The following is a 25527-nucleotide window of genomic DNA, read 5'->3' as shown; positions in this document are numbered from 1 at the left end:
GCAACGAGCTAGTTTTGCAACCAACTGTTCCATAGAACGAACTAGTTTTGCTACCAACTCTTATTTTATATAGTGAAAATCAAGAGAAACGAGCACGTTTTGCTACACTTTGGGATGACACTATTGTAAAGGGCAGCCATACGTGTCAGAATCCATAACTATCTCAAATTTTTAATTTTTGGTAACGAGCGAGTTTTGCATCTCAGCTACTCATATATAGTAAGCTATGTTACAAATGTCGTTGTACTTCTAAAGAAGAATTTCCGAAGACAGAATTCTTCAACAATGTATATCTGAATATTATATTTGATCCATTACTTCTTTATCCAGATTTAGCAATACGGCTCACACTCCCTCTAGGGGAAATTCACTCATCCCAGATACCTACGGTATCAAAAATATTGAGCTTGGGTGAGACTCTTTCCGTGTTATCGAGCCATAGGTGACCTGGTATGCTGGAGTATCTCCCAAAAATTTTCGTACACATCTGTCATTGCCCCTTTATTATTATTATTATTATTTTTGTTATTGTGAACCTGAGCTTTGGTGCAGATGTACATTTGAACCACTGGATCTTCCTTGAATGGTGGGTTGTCTCCGGGGTATGGCATCGGGGGGTTCATGGTACATAGGGCTGTCGTCTACGAGGAGCGCTGTCGTGGTTTAACCGTGGGCTATGGACTACTGCGGTCATACCAACATGGTTTCAATTGATCCTTTGGTAAGGTCCATGGACAGTACCAAAGTCTACAGATACCCGAATAATTTAAATTATTAATTCCCTCATTAGTCTGATGAATACTAAAATTCATTGGGTAATATGCATTTATATTCCCCTGGGAGTTTCTCTCAAAAACTGTATATATTATAATTATTAAATTTTTATTCTAAACTTTATGCTACACCATCTTACTGGTTCCTTTATGACAGTACCTTATTTAATTTCAGTTTAATGAATACTTAAATTCACTTTAAGTAATTTTTTTTATTGTTTTCCAGAGACGTTCTCCATAGTAATTTATTAATGGTAAATTATTAATTTCAGTGTGATGAATACTCCGACTACAATTCATTGAGTAATTTTTTATTTTTCAAGAGATATTCTCTGGAGTAATTTATTAATTGTAAATTAATAATTTCAGTGTTATGAATACTACATTGGGTAATTTTTTTTATTTTCCTCAACATCTGAAAATTATTTTGTTATACTTTTTTTAAATATAACAAATTTTAGTTTGACGGATACTGCAATTCGTTGGGAAGTATTCGATTTTCCTTAGTAATACTCTAAATTTTTTATGAGCAACATTTTGCGATTATATTCATTAACTTGATTGCTTTATTATAAACTATTTATTTTTCATTTGTTCCTACAGATTACTAACTGCATATTATGTTATTCCTAGTTAGAACACTGTGTTCTTGTTTTCTTTGATAAAAATTTCTCAGTTGTGTTCGAAACTTTTCTGATGGGTGGTAGGAGTGTGTAACGTTATAAACGTCACATCTTTATTAATTTATATTTAAGTAAGTATTTTATTTTAATTTCTTTATTAATTTATTGATTCCTGTCTTCAGGTTCGTTTTTACTATTTTTTCTTCAAAAAGTTGTTGGCGCCCTCTGTCTTTCTTTTCTTTCTCTTTCTGTCCCGTAGAATAAATATTCGCCGTCTCTCTTTCTGTCCCGCAGACAAAAAAGCTAATTTTATCATAGGCTTACGTCCTATGTCATCTGTGCTAACTTAATTTCAATCTCCCACTTAGTTTCTGTCATCAGCTTTTTTGAGATAGTGGGATATGTTTCTTTTGTCTATTATTTGAATTTATAAAATATGGAAAAATTATAGTAAGCTTCATTTTATGGCCTGCAACATTCTCTTATTTATTTTATTCTGGTTTATTGACGACATTCAAGTTTATTGACAATTTTATAAACCATACGCACGGTTTATTGGCTGGATTAATTGGCCGTATTATGAAAATTTATTAATTACTTAATTGGGAAGCTACACATGCATGTTAAAACTGCAGCTCTCCGGAGGACATAACATCTAATTGGGAGGACACACAAGCAGCCCATTGATGACATAGTTGCCATATGGATCATCCTCACTAATTCATTGTTTTTTTTTTAAATATAATTGGTTAAAATTTGTTTTATTTACTATCAGCTAAGGGTTCAGGTTCAATTCCTAGCTTAAGACAAGACGAACTCACACAGAGATACTGAGCTACGCAAGGCATAGACGATAAGCTCCCATAGTTAATTGAGGTATTATTTTTTCAACAGTACCTCAATTCTCTTTGGCAGTCTTATATTGACACATTTGTTATCTGAGTTTCTCTTGATGGCGTTCCTGTTTTTTTAATGCTTTCCCAATGTATATTTCAAGCAAGGCTGGCGAAATACAACATTTACAACAACATGTAGTTGATGTAGACTTAATTAAACATTTATTTATAATAATTAATTGTAAAATTTTGGCAATTATTTATAATTATACCCTTATCCGAGTTTGGCGGTTGTTCAATAATATGTGGTGAATGGTGAGATGACGTTAACTGTACGGTGTGTTCTTTTTATTAAACATAAACATTAATATTTTCATTGTATGTAAAGGTCTGTAAATTACTTTTAATTAAATTTATAATTCTATTGGCTGTTGACGTCTTATTATTTATTGACTCATCGACATACCCTTCGGCCGTTGTTAAAGATTTCTATCCGCCATGTTGTTTAAGAGTCATTAAATCACCACCGGCATCTACCACAATAGTGGCAGAAGTTCGTCTTAAACAGTGACCTGTGTACATTTTAGGATTAGGTAACTTTAAATATTCCTAAACAAATATTCTTTAAATATTTGTTTAGGAACACCGCCTATTTTGTTTAATCCTACCACCTGTTTCGTACATTTATCTCTTTGATAATTAGGAAAAAATTGATTTGTTTGCGTATCGCTAATTTTTAGTCGAATTCCTATATATTGTTTGCAAATTTTATAAAAATTTTCGGAAATACCGAAAGATCTACATATTTTGGTTTTCGTATCAGGAATTTTAACCAATACCATGGTACTTAAATCATCAATGTCACAAATTTTAAGATTTTTTAACTCTTGTTTCCTACAAGCTCCACATATTTCAATAATTGCAATAACCTTAAAATAAAAGTATTATAAAAAATGCATATTTATGTTATACTTTTAAATAACATACCTTTATTAACAAGTACTGTATATCAGGTGCTCCATTTAAAAAAAAGTTGTATTTCATCAGGATGTAAACTTTTTTGTTTTTGAAACCTTCTGATTGCCTTTTTAGATAAGCTCGCAATATCGGGTAATTTTCAATATTAACATTATTTTTCAAAGTTATAACACTTCTTAGCATAGAATATATTGCCCATAATGAGGATGGTTTAAATTTCTTAGCAATTTCTCCAAAATAAGCCAAGAGCACGTTTTAAGAAAATGAATTTACATTATTTGTTGTACGCCAATACATAAATTGCTGATACACCTTTTCATATCTTCCTCTAGATAGGTTCTTGGTAGTATTCGCAGATAACTGCATAATATTGGGTGATGTGCTACTAAATTCATCTTCACTATTCGATGAACTTATTCCATTTATCTATATTCAAATAACAACTATATTCACACTGACAGATTAATAATTTTTAATCTGTTAGTTCGTTTCCATGGTAACTCGACCAACTGACTTACAAGGCTTATGTGATATTAGACATTTTTATAGAATTGAAGCGTAATTAATGGTTAAGCGCAGGAAAGGGTTAAAATACGCTTGTACAAGTATTATACATTAAAAATACCTTTCAGCACCTTAGATGGATTACCCTAGACTATTAGCCTTCTGAAAGTCAACACAGTTGAGTTTATTTATTTGAGTTTCACTTTTTTTCTATCAGTTGTTTAAAACGGAATATAATTATCATTCTAACTAATTCTTTTAGGAAAGCCGTCTTTTTCTTCTTCCTAAAAGCGTTAATTTGCTATTAACCGTGCCAAATCAATGCACAAACAAAAGTGTAAGCGAAGTTGTCCAGTATCGAGAATAAGTGGATACATCGTCATCTAAAGTATTTTGTTGTCAGTTTTTTGAGTAAAATCTTCTGAAGGAATGTATTGGAGATGTCCGGGATAAGCTAATTACAAAATGTACATAAACCTATAAATTTAAGCCTGGAGACTAGAGAAAGTCATCCATGTAATTTCTATTATACGAAATTAGATATATCGCCGTGATGGTAACAAACTACAATATCTTCTTTGTCAATTCCAGTACCGTCTATCAAAGCAGGTAACACCGTGTTTAAGGTTGGGGTAATACAAAGTTTTATTATCTCCAATGCGAACATATAAATATATTTCAAGATTATATTATTTTATAATTTATTATTCCAGAATTTTTTAAAAATAATTTCATCGGAGTTAGAAATCGAAACGTCAAACAAAGTAATAAAATATAATTTTCATTACAGTTAATTGTGGAATAACTCCACCTAAAAGATATGTACGTGTGTTAAAGTTATTAAAACCATATATTTTAAAAAGTCTTATTAGCATTCTCTTTTCTAATAAATGAATATTGTAAACTTGACGGCATTGTGTATTTAGTAACTCATTTGTTTCGATAAAACTATTATATTTCTTATGCTTTTTTACATTTAAAGTTTGCGTTTAATTAACAAAACATTTTTTTATAGATTGCAAGAATTACCCGATGTATAGAAATGGTTGGACTGTCATTTTCATTAGTATCTCTACTTATAGCACTGTATATATTATTTTCATACAGGTAAGATTTGTTTAACTAAATTAGTAGATTATCTATTTGCATCCATAAATTATCTATCTATATAAAGGGCTCTAATGACACACTGTTTGTCCAGTACTGTAACGATGCCACCTAGACAAGAATCCTCAAGTACCAACATTTGACATTTCAATTATATTTTATTCTTGAAATGATACGGTTAATTTATTGCTAATTATTCATTATTGAAATTGATGATTCAAATATTCGTAATCAAAAATTTTACTACTTCACAGTAATTAGATTTTTCGCAAAATTGTTAAACATATAGGTTACTGTAATTGTAAGGTAAGATCAATGACGTATAATATATATTTATTGTATGTCATTGGGTAAGATAAACATACACTTACTATAAAAATAAAATGACGTTTAACACACGTCAACACGTTACCAAAATAAAATAAATTTAAAACTAAATAAGATTAAATAAAATTAAATAAAGGTATATAAAATTAAATAAAATCTAAAATCCAAAACTAAATAGAAAGTAAAAGTTAAACAGAATTACGTAAAATTAAATAACAACTAAATAAAATTAAGCGAAATTAAATAAAATTAACTAAAATCTATACCTCTAAAAACGCTGCTATACCGTTTCTGCTTCATTTCCCATGTAAAATTACATAAGAAAATGCTAAGGTTCCCTTTGTTCATTTTTTGAGCGTTTTGTGGTGGGGGTAGAATAATTCGTCGGATCGTGAAGTATGAGACATCAATCCACAAGAAAACTAAGTTCCTGTAGTTGGCTGTATACCATATATTAAATACTTTTCAATAAAATCCTTTATAAAAAGGTATATAAAAAAAATGTACCTTTTTATAAAGGATTTTATTGAACACATTTTATAAGACATCACTCGAAAGAAAAGGGGACAGCGAATACGCTGAGATAGTATAACGACATTCGAGATATCTTTCGTTTCAGATAAAGTTTTAATTCCAGCCGAAACATCATTGCTAGCCAAAGAGGGAAATTTTGCGATTGCACCTAAAGTTATACCCAAAGAAGATATCATCGCTAATATAGAGTCTGCGATTCGCAACTTACCAATCGAAAAAACGGAAGAAGTAAGGACAGAATCAGCAAGAATTCTGCATAAGGCTAAGACACCGAAAAATAACCTAAGCCACCAAGAAATCCGTGCCATAAAATCGTTAAACGCAGACAAAGATGTAATTTTACCAGCAAACAAGGGAAACGCCACCGTCGTAATGAAGACAACCGACTACAAAACGAAAATACAAAATCTTCTAGATCCTGCGGTATATAAGAAACCTAAAAAAAGATCCGACAGCAGTTACCACATGAAAAATCAATAGACTTATAAAATATTCGTCAATACCAGAGGATATAAAGCCAAAAATATGCAACAGCGAAGCAGTTCCACCACGCTTGTATGGCTTGCCGAAGATCCACAAAGACGATGAACCTCTACGCCCTATTGTGAGCTTCATAGGATCTCCGTCTTACAGCCTTGCTAAACATCTGGCCCATATTTTACAACCACATATAGGAAAAAAGATGCCTTTGTAAAAGACTCCGCCTATTTCATTGAGAAAATCAAAGGGATAACTTAACAGGTATCTGACACTCTTGTTAGCTTTGATATTGTTTCCCTATTTACAAGAGTTCCCCTAAAAGACGTTGTGAATTTAATTAATGGACTGGTTTCCAAGGATATGGTGGAATTACACCGTATTTTCCTCACTATCACCTACTTTTCATGAAAAGACCAGATATATGAACAGATAGATGAAGTAGCAATAGGAAGCCAACGTTGATGAGGATACGTCGATAATACTTTTGTGATTTGGGGTCACGGTGTACAAAAACTTAACGAGTTTCTAACTTATTATAAACACACTACATCCAAATATTTAATTTACGATGGAAACAGAAAAAGGTCAACAACTAGCGTTCCTAGATGTATTAGTAAATCGAAAGGAAGGTTACTTAGGACATAAAGTGTATCGAAAACCTACACACACGGATAGATACCTAAACAGGAACTCAAATCATCATCATCCAAGCCAAAAATAAGGTATCATCAAAACTTTGGCGGAGAGAGCGAAGAGAATTTGTGAACCACAGCATCTCCAAAGTGTACTTCTTCATATTGAGCTCACCTCTAATGCTTATTCCAGAAGAGAAATACATATAGCGTAGAACAACATCTTTAGAAGAAAGGACGAAGAAGCAGAATGTAAAGGCAACGCGTTCTTGCCCTATATATCGGGGGTAACACACAGAATTGGGCGAATACTTAAGAAAGCCAACGTAAAGACAATTTTCATGCCTACAAAGAAGGACTGTTTAAGATCGGTGAAAGACAAACGTGACCCATTGGCAACGACCGGAGTATATCGAATACCATGCACATGTGGAATGGTATATGTGGGAACCACGAAAAGACACACAAACACAAGGATAACTGAACATAAAAGCCATTGTCGTTTAGGATATATCGACAAATCTGCAGTTAGCGAACACTCTTTGGGAAGCGGAGAACATCGAATACTGTTTGAAGAAACGCAGATACTGGACAAAACTTCACAGTACTACCCACGGTTGTATCGGGAAGCGGTGGAAATATATAAGCAACCAAATAATTTCAATCAAATAGAAGAAGGGCTGAAAATTAACAAGACATGGATACCACTATTAAGATCCACAAACACCCTTCCCGCCAAACACGAACATAGATAAGCTACTACAAACGACGACACGCCCCTTCAAGCCGAAACCAGTGGAGGGGAGGCGAGTGAAAAATATAAATATTGCCTCCCTAGTACAAATCGGCGTCAGTAGTTCGACACGAGTAGTCGAACAGTACAGACGTGCAGCGAAGAGAGAAGCGTGCTTTGGTGGGGGCAATTGACACAACGTTAACGAAGCTTATCAGCTCCCGGTGAGTAAGACACCGTCGTTGCGTTGGCATTTGTTCTTTTAAGGCAAAAAGCGGATACGAGATTATTTTTAGTTAAACCTCTTTATAGGCTCCTCTTGGAGAATTTTAACATCTTCGCGTTTGAGAAGATTACGGGTTCACCTCAGTGTGTCGTCAGGGATGACACTGTAAGGCTTTGACATTTGACAGTAAGTCGGACAGCAACGGCCCCTGCTCCAGGGTAAGAAAAACGGCAAAAGGATCCCTCCCTGATAAATCAGGGAGTAAACAAACGCGTTGTAGCTGGGACGACACCCAGGAAAACCGACTGGTAGCGGCCAGCCGGGACGACAAAAACAAAGTCATCTATGTAGAAAAATCCTCTATAATTTTGATCACTTATGTTCACGGCCTTTCGGCAACTATGAGCGACAATCTCCCCTCTACTAGTGCTGTAACGCAGGTGACAACACAAGAAACAGAAAAAGATGACAAACCCCAGTCATCGTCCCCCTCAGTGGTGAATGCAATTGAAATTTATAATAATTTTACGAATAATATAGTGCTAACAAAAGTTCCAGAAATTATAAGCGTATTTAAGTATCAAACATTAATGTTTGTATTTTAAGAACGATTTTAAGAACAGAAGTGAAAATTGAAACATCAATAATTTTATTTCAACCTTTAATTGTGGCTTAATCCCATTTAAATAGTAAAGTCATTAAAATGTCACAAAAAAATTACTTCAGAACAACATTATTCTAAAGGTCCTAAAGTATCTGAGTTGTATCTAAAGGAAAGTTTATTTTTAGTATTCCCTAACCTTTCATATTGCCATTTTTTATTATACTGTTCGTTTGCAGCTGGTGGGTTCTACAAAAAATATTTCCAAAATCGTAATTTAAGTTTTCTCAGTTAGTACTCGAAATTTATTTCTTGTGTTATTTGACAAACAAACCCATAACAAAGAATTTGCTACAAAATTAATAACTTACCTAAAAGTCACATTTCGTTTCACGTTTTTTTCATAATAAAAATAATTGCACCTTCTTAAACACAACATGAAGTCTACAATTTCTTTCGCTTATTAAATATATCGCTGGGCAGCCTTACAAGTAAAACACAATTAACAATTTTTTTAAAGGTGCTATTTTATAATGTTTCAAAGAGCTAGCAAAAAAGAAAAATAATCTGTGGAATTTAATTTATACAATTTACAAAAGCAACATTAGTTGCTTTTGTAAATTGTATAGATGAAAATGTATACAATTTGCAAAAGCAGCAAAAGTTATTTAACATAAAATAATATTTACTAATACAGAGTGGAAGAGCCAAATTGAATAAATTCGAAAATGAATTAATGGGAGCGTGTTAAAAAAACGCTAGGACATAATATCAATTTCTTATTTCAAATAATATACCCTGGATATTATAAAATCTTTGGATTACTTAGAATATTACCTATCTTTAGCTGTTATGGGAATATTAAGTACCTATTTCCATATTTATTACCAAATTTTTTACACTACACTCAATGTTTATTTCCCACGCAGTTTTTGACAGAGAGATAATACGCAAAAACTATTTTACCGTTCCTTTTTATTGATATGAAATAAAAAAAATATAACATAAAATATAATGACGGTATTAGATTTTTGTTTCGATACAGGGCAGCGACAAGCCGCTTATACTTATTTTGACCTCTTTAGGTCTCCTCAGAGCGGTATAGCCACTAAATATTTTTAGAAATATTTTTGTTTACTTTGGTCTAAAACACCCGACCTTAGTTAATTGCTGTCTATCTACGTGACAGTAGTTTGAAGTTTTATAGTCGTTTGAATTAAATAGTTAACTGCATATTACAACAATGGTTCATTTAATAGAAATTCACAAAGTAAGAGTTTTACAGATGATTGGTTATATAGATAATACACGAACACAAAGGGTTGTTGCTCGCTTATTTTATAAAAAATTTCCACATCATCCAATAAGACGATTAGTAAAATAGAAATGCAGTTTTGCGAACTTGGACATGTAAGGCAGATAAAAAAGCAGCTACCAGTGCCTAAGTAATGATTTTAAATTAGATATTATGGTTAAATTTTGGAAATACTTTTAGCCGAAAAACAGCACCAATATGTGACTCTAGCCAGTTATCGATTATTCCAGCATTAAATCAAAATTAAATGCATCTCTATGAAATGACACCAACTCAGTAACTTATGAAAGAAAACTTTGATATTAAAATGTATTTTTATGAATACATGATGGAAATCAGCCTCTATTGGTCAATTATTATAGCAATAATTAATCAATATTTAGCACAAACCCATAAAACCAGCAAATATAATATGCTTTCAGAAATATGAACCACCATTCACTACAAAATCAGCGTTCGGCAGTGTCTCAACCGAATATTTTCAACCAAGATGATAGGGAGGCGAGGATCGATGGAATAGCCAGTAAGATCTCCTGATATGACTCCGTTATACTTCGTGTTATGGCGATATCTCGAAAATAATAAACAAAACTAAAACTGTTGACTTAGCTGACTTAAGTAGAGTAATGGCGATTGCGATTAGATCGGTCACGCCTAACATGTTAAGTAACGTTAGGAGAAATTTCTATTTAAGGTTAGGATGTTGACAAGACGTTCGCTTCGAGAATTTTGTAGATATCCTACATTCATATTTTTTAATGGGACTTTTTGTGATAAATCTAAAAACACTTAATTTTATGCTATGAGGAATTCACAAATTGTATAATATATATGGTAATGTACAAGGTGTTTTAAAAAGGTATGTCATAAATTAAGTCACGCATTCCGGGGACAAAAATAAATAAATTGAATCCAACTTACCTTAGTACAAAAGTGTACACAAAAAAAGTTACAGCCCTTTGAAGTTACAGAATAATTTTTTTTGCATTATCTCGTAAACTACTTGACATTTTGTAATAAAAATGGACACGTTACTTTCTTGTTCTGAAAGTATTTTTCATGAAAAAGAAACAATAAAATCTAAGCACGCATAAAAATTTTAAGGCGGGTGTGCAGCCCTAAATCCCCCAAACTTTTGAGTACGTTCAAATCAAATGAATTTTGTGGCATTAGTTTAACACATTATTTTTAAAATTTTTTTGTCTTATCACTTTTTTCGAAAACCAGTTTTTATTTAGTTACGGCCCTTTTCATTAACCTTTAAAAAATTACGTGCAACTAAATAAATGGCTTAAATGAATTAACAAGTACAAAAAATGTATTTAACCTCTATAAATATGATATTACAATAAATCTTCAAAATGACCCCCATTTTCTTCAGTACACATTTGGTATCGTGTTAATAAGGAAAACCGAATGCGCTCAAAAATCATATTTTTCTTACGAAACTGATTTGCTGCTTCAATTATTCTAACCCTTAATTGTTGTTCGTCCTCTATTTATACAGAATAAATTTTCTCTTCCATAAACCCCCAAAAGAAAAAGTCCATGGGGTTAAGCCTGGACTTCTGGGTGGCTAAAAAAATAGGTGCGTCACGACCTCTTCCAATCCACCAACCAGGATACTGCCTGCAAAGTTATTCCCGGACTTCATTACTGTAATGCGGTGGAGCGCCATCTTGTAGAAACCAAATATTTTGCCTTATTGCAATATTTACTTCCTCCAAATACTCTTGTAAATCGTTTGCCAAGAACTGCAGATAATTATCACCATTTAAATTGTTGGAAAGAAATACTGGGCCTATTAGATTGTTATTTACAATTCCTGCCCAAACATTATCTTTGAAAGTCCTTTGGTGATGAGTCGTTTTTTTGGTGTGAGGGTTTGTTATTTCATTTCATATATAGGGATAGTTATCTCATTATGAGGGTTTGATATTTCATTTCTACTAAAGCTAACCTGGTCGGTAAACAAAATATTTCTAATTAAAATAACATTTCGAGTGTTTTTCATTAACAACCAATCGCAAAATCCAATCATTTTAGGATAATCTTAAATCAATAACTCTTGAACGGTTGTTAAGTGATAGGGTTTAAGCAGATGATCCTTCAAACGCCTCCAAACCCTTACGTAAGGAACATTTAGTTAAGCAGCTATTACCCTTGTACTTGTTCCAGGGACTTCTACAATGATTTCTAAAATGTCTTCATCAGTTGCATCCATTATTGGACGACCACTTTTACCAGCAACTTGCGGTTGGAATGTCCGTCCCGTAAACGACGACCAATGGTCAGAAAAAATGGTCTATCGGGTGTATTTCGATTGGGGTATTTTACTGGGGACATTTACCTACGATATTCCCGATAGTTTATTGAAATCATAATGTTACAAACATGCTCTTGGCATGGCCCAGGTAACGGTTGCATTGCATCTCTAATACTCTTCCAGAAGAATCGCGGTGTATCGAGTGCGAGAGAGAATAACCGGTCACGTAGGCGAATTAGAGGTGGGACTACGCCAGAATATTCTCGAACATAATACTTTTGGTATATATAGGTAACAACGTTAGAAGTAGAGTTTAGTTGTTAAGATACTACCGAACTGAAAAGTTATAAATAAATATATGTATATAAATTCGAACCGCTCGTTTTATTTAATCTCGCTACAGTTGGTGTTACGGAGTGAGTAAAACAAAAATAAATTCAGCAGTGACTTTTGAAAAAGACTTTTGAACTTTTGAAAAGTATTGTTCAATTCCTAAGGGTCAAGAAAAATGTTACCAGACCTTGTTTACTAGCAAATGAGAGTTTGCAAGAATTTGAAGCAGATATTGCTTGTATAGCGCTGTTGGCCTATCCAGAGGCACCAGACGACATTTTGGAAGAAATTACTGTAGATGACTTTATCAATGGGTTAAGAGACAGTGAACTACAAAAAGCTTTACGACTAGCAAGACCTAAAGTTTTAGCGCTCGCTATTGCCTTGGAACATAAAACAGCTAGTCAAGCTTCACGGAGCTATCGAGTATGAACCTCTGAAGAGAGCGACAAACAAAACGAGAAACGTCTGGAGGAAATCGTATGGAAAGTAGTTCGTAAAATGATGCCGAAGAGACGTGAATGACGTGAACCCAGATGTTGGAATGGTAACGAAGTAGGTCACATCCGTCGTAAATTGCATGAAAATAATACAACAGTTAGAAAGCTAGAACAGATCGAACACTGGGCTGGAAAAAGTCATTCAAATGCAGAGGCTCAGTCAAGACGGCCATACAGTGCAAATCGTAATCATTCTCTTAAATTAGAAGAACGACTTTGCCCCGTGAGACAAACCACCGTCAATAATGATCAATGATAGCCCCAACAGCTACGAGACGCTCAAGCAGATGATCCTTATATAAAAAGAGTATTGGATTGGATGCGTCGAAGTGAAAGACCTTCTTGGCAGGACATTAGTGCATGTAGTCTTGAAGTCAAGTGTTACTGGAGCCAATGGAATTGCCTAGTGCTGAAAGATGATCTTCTGTATAGAACCTTTGAGAACGATGATGGTACAGAAACTAAGCTTCAGTTGATTGTACCTAAAAGTAAAGTGTCAGAAGTATTGCGTCAGTTGCATGACGGTGCATCAGGTGGACACTTTGGTATCACGAAGACTCTGCAAAAGGTTCGAGAACGGTTCTATTGGGTGAACTGTAAAGATGATGTAAGAAGATGGTGCCGGAAATGTGAACTGTGTGCAACCAGTAATGGTCCAGTTGGTAAAAAGAGGGCACCCATGAGAAAGTACAATGTTGGTAGTCCTATGGAAAGAGTAGCAATCGACATTGCAGGTCCACTTCCAGAGACAAATGATAGAAATAAATATATCTTGGTAGCCATGGATTATTTTACTAAATGGACTGAGGCCTATGCGATACCAAATCAAGAAGCTGCTACCGTTGCAGAGGTACTTGTTAAAGAATTCTTTAGCTGATTTGGTGTTCCCTTGGAGATCCACTCCGACCAAGGGCGGAACTTCGAGTCAACCCTTTTCCAAAACGTTTGTAAATTGATTGGTGTCAATAAGACCAGAACGACCCCCTGCATCCTCAATCAGATGGAATGGTCGAGAGAATGAACCGAACAATGGGTAAACACTTGTCCAAAGTTGTATCAGAACATCAAAGAGATTAGGACCAGCACATTCATTTATTCCTAATGGCATACCGCTCGGCCGTGAATGAAACTAAAGGCCAGACTCCAACCTGCCTGATGTTAGGTCGTGAAGTTCGTTTACCCTGCGACCTAGAGTTTGGCTGCAGACCCTCCGAAGAACATGTTGCAAGCGAAGATTATGTCGACCGCCTGAAGTTAAGAATAAACAACATTCATGAACTTGCCCGACAACACATCCAGTTAGCCAGTGACAGAATGAAAGATCAATACGATTCTCGATGCAAGAATGAAACCTATGAAGTAGGTGATCTTGTTTGGCTTTATAATCCACAACGTCGTCGAGGCTTGTCTTCCAAACTGCAGAGACAATGGGAAGGTCCGTATGAAATTAAAAAGAGAATAAATGACATAATATACCGAATTAAGAAGTTGCCGAAAGGTAAACCAAAAGTAGTTCACATAAATCGTCTTGCACCATATGCTGGCTCAAATGAAACAAAAGAAGCACGAACCCTTCAACATGAGATTAAAGATGACCGGCGACCAAGCTTAAATGAATTTATGTCACATTACGCAGGGAGAAAGAGTGCTAGATTTGGCGTGACCACAGAAGTTCAGCAGGATCTTTTTAGTGTTCCGCATAATGTCTCTCTAGCCTACTGTGTTGCCCAAGATCTTGAGATGACTAAAGGAATCTCATCCGTATTTTATAAAAAATTCGGTGGTTTGCACGAGTTAAAAAACTAGCAGCCTAAAGTTGGAAGAGTACTGAGATTAGAAGATGGTTCTCGATCTTTGCTGTATGTGGTGACCAGGAGGTCGTATACAGACAGGGCAAGCTACGAGGATATATGGCGTGCTCTAACTAATTTTAAGAAAATTGTGTGCAATTACGACATCAAGAATTTGGCCTTACCCAATATAGGCCATGCACTAGATAATCTGGATTGAAAGATTGTCAGAAGCATGCTTGAAGTAATCTTCCGAGAAACCGGCGTACGAATTACTGTGTGTTGCATTAACCCGATGAGATCGTATCCTTCAAAGTCAGTAGACTGTTATTTCTTTCTAAAGGGTTCATGCAGAGCTGGAGCGTCCTATAAATTGAGCCATCCTGTGCCTACATATAGAGTTGCTGATCGGGACGATCAGATTTAAGAGGGGAGCAGTATTACGAACATGCTCTCGGCATGGACCAGGTAACGGTTGTATTGCATCTCTAATACTCTTCCAGAAAATTCGCGGTGTATCGAGTGCGAGAGAGAATAACCGGTCACGTAGGCGAATTAGAGGTGGAACTACGCCAGAATATTCTCAAACATAATACTTTTGGTGTATATACGTAACCATGTTAGAAGTAGAGTTTAGTTGTTAAGATACTACCGAACTGTAAAGTTATAAATAAATATATGTATATAAATTCGAACCGCTCGTTTTATTTAATCTCGCTACAATAATTTAATCTGATCCAACTTACCCAAAGTTAAATGCATATCTGCCATTTCCTAAAATGTGTAGGCCATTGTAATATTAAAGTTTTAATATTAATCATATTTACACAATAAATGATAGCTTTAAAATATTGACTATTATTGGTGGAACTGTTTATAATTATTGTATCCGTAGAAACTAATTCTAATTTTATTGTCAACTAGAAAAAAACTAGTTTTTCGAAAAAGTGATAAGAGGCAACAAAGTTCTAAAAATATTGTGTTAAACTAATGATGCCACAAAATTCATTTCATTTCATTTCCCTCAATGATTGAGGGGTGTATAGCCCCTTAAAATTTTTCTGTGAGATTAGATTTTGTTGTTTATTTGGTATGAAAAATGCTTTTAGAACAAGAAAGAAACGTGTCCATTTGTAGTACAAAATATCGAGTAGATTAGGAGATAATGCAAAAAAACAATTTTTATTTTGTAACTTCTAAGTGCTGTAACTTCTTTTGTGTACACTTTTGTACTAAAATAAGTTGGATTCAATCAATTTATTTTTGTCCCCGAAATGCGTGATTTAATTTATGACATACTATTTTGAAACACTCTGTATATAATGTATATATGGTGTTGTATTTGAATTAATACAAATGGTATTTGCTACTGTTACATGACATACTCTGTATGACAATTTTCGATTACAAAAAATGCGCAACTAAATACCAATCGACGTGTCCGAGCGTTTTTTTAATATGCTTCCTTTTATTTATTATCGAATGTTTTGTATAAAACTTAATGAGGTCGCTGGTTAAATGATAATAGATAAATAATTATAAAGATAAAAATGCAGTATTTGTTTGTAAATCAATTAGCGAAAAATAGCAAATAAAACTGTCAATAAATTAGGAAAGAAACTGGTCTTACTCATTATTGTTGTCTGTACAAAGAATATAGACTTACCTTTTGAAATATTGATGTCGTAGCCAAGGAAATCTCGTTGGTACCGTCGTGGCGTCGGCCGACGCTCGATGTGGTGAAGAACCTATCACGCACTAGGTCTGTCTCGTTCGCTGTCTGTTGATGAAGTGTTTTTGAGTTGAGACTTAAGACGGTCAAAAGCCACCCTCTGAACACGCTTCGAGGTGGTCGGTAGCAAGAGGACAAACCCATAAATCACTCTGTTTTGTTGCGATTTAGAATGCGATACTTTAAGTTAATTGAGACTGTAATACGAAACCGTACACACGTTTCTATATTGGCGACACAAAAGGAGTCAAATTCTTCATACTTAAACATAATACATGAGACAACCAGATTTTACAGGAAGTAATATATTTTACGAAAGTCGTTAGAATACATAGCATTGAATTAGACCATACTACAGTACCGTAACAGAAAAATATTAAATGTAAAAAATAAGAAATAAAGTATATACTTTCCCAAACATCGAATGTATTCTATTTATCTGTTCCACTCTGTATAATAACTTACAGAATAACATAAAATTATTAATGTTTGTGCAGGCCAGCTCTAGTTACTGCTGTAACTTCCGAACACTATTTTTCGCAACTGTTAATTTAAATCAATTTGTGTTCATGATCGGTAATATACCTGTAAATAAAGGTAATATCCCCTCAATATATTTAATTAAATGGACATATGTTTGTGATAGTCTACATACAAAGATGGGTTTTTTAAATAGCATCTCTATAGCGCTTTATCCAGACTTATTTTATTTAATTAATATTTAATTTAATCATTTCCAAAATCGTTGTAAGGATTCTAAGATCCTCGTTTTATGTAATTCGAATTTCTACAAACAGTTATTTACATTTCTAGAATAATTAAAACGGTTCTGAGTTGGAAATATTTAAAATTAGTTTTACTCTAAATTATAACATTATTTATTTAACGTCTTTATTGAATCCAAAATTTTAATTTTTTTAGGGTATTAAAAAACAATAGGACTAAGATACATAAAAACTTATTCATATCAACGCTGCTGCAGGTGATCTTTAGATTAATCCAGTATATAGATCAAGAGCTTGAACATAATGATAAGTTTTTAAACAATGTAAGTATTTTTTTCTATTTATTAATATTTTTTTGTAAACTTAAATTTTTAAAATATTTTCACAATTAAGGTACTTACTTTTAAGTAATGGATTCGACCGTTAGTTGATAAAAATTCATTTTATATAACAATAAAAACACTGAAACCTTTGTTTTTAAATTAGTGTTTCCACTATCAGAGAAAAAATCCAGTACCTTCTGTTCGATTACATATTAGGCAAAGTAACAACAAAAATAGCAAAACACATAAAAAAGAAAGAAATAACATCAGCTTTTAGGACAAACAACAATTTAGGCAAATAAATATGAAAAAAAAAGAGCCAAAATAAAAATGACTTACACAGTGGGATGTCCCGTCTTTGCATAAAAAATTTTTTTTTGAGCTACACTATCGCAAGATGTATCCAAATTTGTGTAATTTTCCAGAGAATATGAAAAATGTATAGCATAATAAATACAATAGCATGCCACCTTCAGGCCTCTACTAGACTTTAAAATTTTGTAAATTTTACGTTTGTACAGACATAAATCATATACTTCAAACAATACACAAATTAAATTTAAAAGATATTTTATTATTAAAATTAATGAAAAAGGTTGACAACGACTTAGCAAACAAAATAGATCCTATATTTGAGGACAAAAATTTAAAATTTAATCTTATTTTTGTGTCCAAAATTTGGAATTTCTGCCCAAGACTCCACCTCGTTTTGATAAAGCTATTTATAGAAGTAGCGTCAGTTACATTCTGCGAGGTCTCTGCAATCAGGTTAACACATCGTTTCACAGACTGTGTGTGGCAGGGAAAGTCAAAAATATCTAAGCTTTTATCTTTTACCATGATGTGAAGCTCCTCAGTAGAAATATGCCGAAGAACCAGCGGTGTTGTTACCTGACAATCCTGACCTTCGTGCCACATAATAATATCGGTGTAGTCTTTAGCTGAAAAGTAAAATTTTGGTGTTTTAAATATTCTGCGTTTATCGCTACCTTCAGTGTCTCTAGCTTTTTTTATTCTTCGCCATGCCAGGTCCCCAATGTGATCTCTATCATCAAACAACGTACTCACAAGTAAGTTTTATGATTTCATTGGCATAAAGCAAACAAACGCACCATTGTAACGGTCTCTCCACATATTTCTTTAAATATTGAATCACACCACCCTCCCAGCCAATATTAGTTACAGTTCCATCGCTACCAATGCAAATTACATCTTTTAAATTCAAACTTTGACCCTTAAAAAAAGTTGTGATCGAAGTAAAAATGCCATTTGCAGTGCCACGACGAGGCGTTGTATGTCCCAAATAAATTGATCCGGGTTCTGAAAACAATGAGATGTGTTCTTCCAAAATCTTTTTGCGACGGTAACGATTCCCTATTTTCTCATTTATCAGGGTCCTGTCCTTTCACCAAAGTAAATGCTATTTACAACAATACTTGCAACATCTTTTGAAGCATCTCTTCGGGTTTTACATACAGCTCGGTGGATTTTCTTTTTTATCACTAACCAGTGTCAGATCTTCGGTAGAAACCAAACCCATGTCAAACAAAACGGTATAAGTAACAGCTGCAGCAGATCGCATCGATAAACCGTATCTATCACTAACTTTCGCAACTGTTGGCAACCGCAACGTATTTGCTGATACAGTTTGAGTAGCACACAACTTTTTTGTTGCCCTCACTGATTCTTTTATTGTTCTCTGCTGTCGTTTCACGAATCTGGCAGTTTCTTTCTTATCAACTCCGCCTATAACCATTTTTCTGTAATTTCTTTGATCCAACAGAAAGTCTTTATCAATGATGGGAACTTCTTTATATTTTGAACATGAACAAGATTCAATAGAAATAAATTTACAAGCAGCAACGTCGAAAAGCTTTTCAGCTGACTCTACAAAGTACTTTACTTTGTTTTCAAAACTGTTATTTCTTTTGCTTTTGGGGTGTCTTTTTGAACTGTACGTAACAAGTAGTCTCACTACGTTAACACTAGAACAAACGCAACTGTAATGATGTGAACATCGAATGACGTGTCGACCACCCCGAGCCACCTTCTCCTTCTACTGGTCTTTCTCCTACCATCAAAGCAGATCTGACGTAAACAAAGTTCACACAATTCTCTAAACTTTAACGAAACGTATAATACGACGCAGTATTATATAATAGTACAGTACAATCTCAATTTATTTTAGTTCAGGAGCCGAAAAAATATTATCACAAATATGACAATTTTTCAAAACTTTAAAGTTCGATAGAACCTTAAAGATATGTTGTTATATATATATTTTTTTAAATTATTGTGATAATTTACGAGCAATTACCTCAATTTTAGCAGGTCTTGTATTAAAAAAAAAACAAAAAGCGATTTTTCGGTACACACTATTACACAGTGGTGTATACAAACTTAAATGTGGCGACTGGCCAAAAACTTACATCAGTCAAACTGGTAGAACTTTTAACAACTGTATAGCAGAGCATAAAAGGGCTTTCAATAATAGAAAAAGAGATTCTACATACGCACTTCACCTTCTAGATCATCATCATTCTTTTAATGACGAATTCCAAATTTTTCACATCCAAAATAAAGGCCTTAAGCTAATTTTATTAGAGTCTATAGAAATTTCCAAACTAAAAAACACAGATATAATTCTAAATGATCAACTTGAGACAAACAGTTCTCCTGCCCCAAACATATTTCGTTAAAAACTTTAAATTGTGAAAACATCCAAAAATAGATCACTTGAGAAAGGCACTCTATCGAAATAGCTGTAGTCTAATATATAATAAATTTTGTAGAAGTTTTGAAAACGAAGACTCTTATATATATATATATATATATATATATATATATATATATATATATATATATATATATATATATATATACGTATAATATATAAAATTCTCTTGTCAGTGTTAGTCGCCATTCTCCTTAAATGTGGCATTAAACAGTACATACAATCTTTACATTTCACTCTTATATCACCCACCCTTGCTTTTATAATAGCCATATTAGCATTACAGCCTATTGCTTCGAAATGCCATTTGGTGAAATTTTTTGTGTATATTCTGTTGAACATATTACTTTGAATTTTCTTTCAGAAAATTTGTTTCTATTCAAATTAGTTAAAACAGTTATAAAATTAGAACGATGTGTAAATGACATAAAAACTTTGTAAGGATAGTAAACTATCCTTACAAAGTTTTTGAATTCACTGGAATTGCTTTGACTACCACCTAACAATTTACAATTAAAAGTAGGATCACTTGTCAATATGCTGCGTAACATTAATCAACCTTGACTATGCTATGGAACGAGACCTACTGTCAAAAGGCTAATGAATAATATCATTATGCTGCCAACGATTATCAAGAAAAAATACAAAGAAGAGAATGTCATGATCCCGATTATACCAATGATTGTCATTTGCATGTAATTAAACTTGCTAAACACCTTACAGATATTCTCACAATTTCCTACAACGACTCCAATAAATTCTATATTAGAGATTCTTTCACGTTTAGTAACTTCATTATCAATGGTATAGTTCCAAATAATTATATATTGATTAGTTTAGATGTTGTGTCACTGTTTACAAGCTTACCACTAGATGCCATTCTAACAGCATCAAAAATAACTGGCACAGCATCTCTTTGCATACCAATATCAGTTTAGATAATTTCATAAGAATTTTAACATTTATATTTTACTGTAACATTTTTTTGTTCAATGACCGTGTAACAACACTTTATTGACGATATAGAACATGTAAATAGATTCACATACCTAGGAATGGATCTGGTCGCAAACAATGAAGAAGAACCGAAAATAAATAGAAGGCTTGTGCTGGCAAATAAAGCCTATTTCGCGATGGGCCACATATTCAAATCGCGAGACGTACACCGGAAAACAAAACTCCGGGTCTATAAAACAATAATTAGGCCCATAGTAAGTTATGGTTGTGAAACATGAGTGGTGACACAGAAATCTGCCAATGCATTAGATGTGTTTGAAAGAAAAATATTACGTAGGATCCTGGGCCCAATAAGTGAAAACAACAACTGGAGAATTAGGTATAATAGAGAAATATACGAGCAATATAGCGAACCAGCTCTAGCACATAATACTAAACTGCAGAGATTACGATGGGCAGGGCACGTGGTCCGCATGCATAAGAATAGAATCCCCAGAAAATTATTAAATGCAAGAATGCAGGGAAAAAGACCTGTTGGAAGACCTAAAAAGAGATGGGAAGATGAAGTCGATGAGGATGCCAGGAACTGCCTGGGAACGCGTTCATGGAAAAGAACAGCGGTAAATCGAGATTGGAGAAGCCTGTTGAAGGAGGCCAAGGCCCGATTTGGGCTGTAGCGCCATTGGATGGATGGATCTTTTTGTTCAATGGTATTTTTTTTAAACAACTTTTATCGGTCCCTGAAAACAAAGTAACTGATGTTTTAAACACATTTAACTCCCAATGTGAACACCTAAAGTTTACGGTTAAAGGTCGCGGCATATTATCGGGCACGTATAGTTTCCGGCACGTAGCGTTTCCACTTCAGCAATTGGGCTGCGCGTTCACATTTCTCATACATAGAACGAGTGCAATTTCAGTTGCACTGACGAATCGTGATATTTTGTAAATATTTACACATTTTTTTTATCTATATTAAAGCGCTTACAGATATGCGAGCCAAACGGTATACGTACCGTACGCGTACAGATCCTTGAAAATATGTCTACATCGTACTGATCGCATACTTATCTCGATCCATGGAAAGCTATAAAACCAACAACGAACACACATGTGCGAAATGATTCATTTTATTTATAATTTGGGTACTGATTTATCGTGTTTCTGTTTCTTACAAAAATAAAAATATGTACAATAATCAGTTTACTGTTTTCTCACGTCTCTCTAGGAAGGAACACGTCATTCACACAATGTCGATTTGATGAGACAATCAAAATGTTCGCTGCGTCTAGTAAGTGCCGCCCAAACTGAAAGACGAGCTTCTTTTGAAGTCGTCGAATAAACCGCAACAATTTGGTTCGCGACGAGTCACGATGAAACAGTACGCAAGCGGTTTTTTCTGCCGTACACACTAACGAATATAGCGTTCGCATACCGTATGCATACCGTTTGGCTCGTATATGTGTACCGAGCTTAACAGTGTCTTGAAAGAGCAATTCTTCATATTGGGTGAATAATATCCCTACGCTGAACATGACCAAACCAACCTATGCTTTCTCATATTGGCAACAATTGCTGTCACTCCTAGACTTTCCTCAACTTATTTATTTTTAATTTTATCGTTTTTTGTCACTCCACTCATCCGTCTAAGCATTCTCATTTCCGCCACATGCATTCTTTGTTCCATATTCTTTTAAACTGTATTATATTTAGTTGCGCACATTATAGCTGGTCTTATGGCTGTGTTATAGAATTTTTCCTTCAGCTTCGTTGGTATTTTTTTGTCACACAACACACCACTCGCTTTCTTCCACATCATCCATCCAACCCTAATTCTACTGCATGCATCTCCATATGTTCCCCCATTACTTTATAACACCAATCCTAGGTACTTAAAACTATTACTTTTCACATTTGATCATTTTACCAACCAAAGATATCATTCTATTTGTACAAACTCCACTTAAATAAAGATTCCAAATACTTTGTTTTTGTCCTACTTAGTTTTAAACATATTTCCTCAGGAGATTGTCTCCACTGTTCCAGTTTTTGTTCTAAGTCGCTTTTACATCATCAGCATACATTAAGTATCACGGAATATTACCCTGTAGTTTCGCTGTTATTTAATCCAGAATTTAGTGTAATCCTACTTTCACATAACCACCTATCACCTCTCACAATTGTCTCTACACTAGTTGTTACTCCGTCATACATGTCTCACAATCTTTATATTATCACCGAGGACTCCTTTCTTATTGAGTGCCCAGCATAGAATACCATAAAGCAATTGTTTCTTTACTTCTATATTTTTCCAGCAACTGCCTTATAATGAAAATTGTGTCTGTTGTTGATCTGCCTTGCATAAAGCCAAACTTCTTTGGTTTTTTACGTATCCGTCTATCAATTACTCTCTCCCATATTTTTATGGTGCGACTAAGCAGTTTTATGTACCTGTAGTTTGTACATTGTTTGTACCCAGTAAACACTAAAACGAGAGTTCAGTAATACTCTTACACAAAAAAGAGGACAAATGTGACCTAAAGAATTATATACCTATACCGTTGTTCAGTGAAGTATACAAACAGTTTATGAGAATTGTTAATAATAGGTTGACTTATGAAATAGATAATTACAAGCGGTTGAATAGGTTTGCTTTCGCAAGCAAGCAATAGTACATCAGACCTGCTGCTGGCAATGATAACACTGTACTAACTGTAGCAAATAAGTAACAGCTACTGTATTTCTTACCTTCGTAGACTATGAAAAGGCAGCTTGGATAGTAGCGAGATGTGGTCTGTAGAACAAGCTATTAATAATTGTAGCATAACTAATACATAATGTATATAAAAACGCAATAATTATGACAGTACAACTAAATGTAAATAAAAATTCCATCCCCATTAAGACAGCAGTGAGATAAGGCGACGTGATATATCCAAAGCTTACGGACCGGCATTTAAGCCATATTCAATTACACACAAACACACACACACACACTTTGGTAATATTGTTAAAAAGCATTTAAAAAATTTTAAAATTTTAAATAATTCACGTAATTTCTTTATTGAGAAAATATAACAATATAGGTATTATTAAATTTGTTTGTAATATATCCCAACATGATTTTAAAATTGTTTGATATCTTGTTTGCAAAATTTTTCGATATTGCTTGTTCAGAAATAGTGTATCGGACTTTAGATTTGATTCTCTTCTAGTGACCGACCAATATTGATAAAAAAGTCGACTTTAACAATACTGCATACAAATCTGTTCCTCTTGTCTAGTTTATTCAGTAACCAGAAAATCGATTAGTCCCTTTAAAGTGCCTAGCTACGTAACTATATATTTTCCCTAAAAATACTCACAAAATTTCCTCTATTGTTTCGCAACAATTTCTATAGAACAAAACGTTCACAAAAGTATGATTTGTAAAACGTTGAGAGGAGTATTAAAAAAATATCACAAGCTAATGGAAAATGTAAATATCTGTTTTTATCAAATAAATAACAAAACTGTTTTTTGTGTACTTTCTATCAATTCCAAAATATAAAATTGAAACTAAAACAAATATTTTGTTTAAGAATTGAATTTTAAATCAAATTAAACCAACTGTAATCAATGAAGGAGTCAAAAACCATTTATTATTTTGTGTTGGTACTTATAGGTACAAGATTTATATTGATACACAAAAATTACAGAGAATTGTTTACGAATTAAAATCGAGCATACTTCCCTGTAAGTAATAATTTCCCATTAGTAACAAAGAGTTACTAATGTTGAGGTACTTCGTCGCATGTGTAAACAAAAAGAATTACTAAGAATAATCAAAGAGAGGAAAATGCAATACTTGGGTCATGTGTTGAGAGGCGAAAGATATGAATTACTTCAAGTTATACTGGAAGGAAAAGTACAGGGCAAAAGATCAGTAGGAAGACGCCAGAACTCGTGGCTGAAAGACCTAAGGAGATGGTTCGACCGCTCATCCGCAGAGATCTTTCGCGCAGCAGTTTCCAAAACTACAATTGCCATTTGGATCGCCAACCTTCGAAAGGAGACGGCGCAATGAGAAGAAGAAGATACTTCCCCGGAACGTCCTTAACTCTTTCGTCTTTAAATAGCTATCAATAGGCAATATATTTCCGGGTGTGACAATATTACGTAAACTCTTTTCAAGCCAAAACCAAAATACCGACTGATTTGACACATAAATAAATTCGCATCCTCAAACCGCAGGACCGACCTAAGGCTTGGGAAAAAATACTTGCACAGTTATTGAGCACTATGAAAACACTGGTCATATGCGCGATTATAACAAAGCTTACATTTTGGCACAGACTTATAACTACAAAAGTAGATTATTTCTTGAGATGTATTACGTTAACAAAAATAAAAACACTTTAAATTATAAAACGGACACTGGACAGTTAAGTAACATATATTGTAATATATTGAACACAATTTATAAATATTCAAAATAGCCAATATTTACCTTAATAAC

The 25527-nt window shown here is 33.8% G+C and overlaps 1 protein-coding gene across 2 annotated transcripts in view; it reads left to right on the top strand.

Moving 5' to 3' along the window:
• Window positions 1-25527, top strand: part of LOC140434772 (PDF receptor-like) — a 1054707-nt gene that overhangs the window by 800385 nt on the left and 228795 nt on the right. For both annotated transcript variants that reach the window (XM_072523274.1, XM_072523273.1), the window contains exons 6-7: window positions 4730-4821; window positions 17212-17338. In XM_072523274.1, the coding sequence (XP_072379375.1) occupies window positions 4730-4821; window positions 17212-17338 (219 nt within the window). The remainder of the gene's footprint in view (window positions 1-4729; window positions 4822-17211; window positions 17339-25527) is intronic.

This window comes from Diabrotica undecimpunctata, chromosome 2 (assembly GCF_040954645.1).
Source record: "Diabrotica undecimpunctata isolate CICGRU chromosome 2, icDiaUnde3, whole genome shotgun sequence".
NCBI classification, from domain to species: Eukaryota; Metazoa; Arthropoda; class Insecta; order Coleoptera; family Chrysomelidae; genus Diabrotica; species Diabrotica undecimpunctata.
The sequence above is the reverse complement of the archived record's forward strand: the minus strand, read 5'-3'. Positions and strand labels throughout refer to the sequence as shown.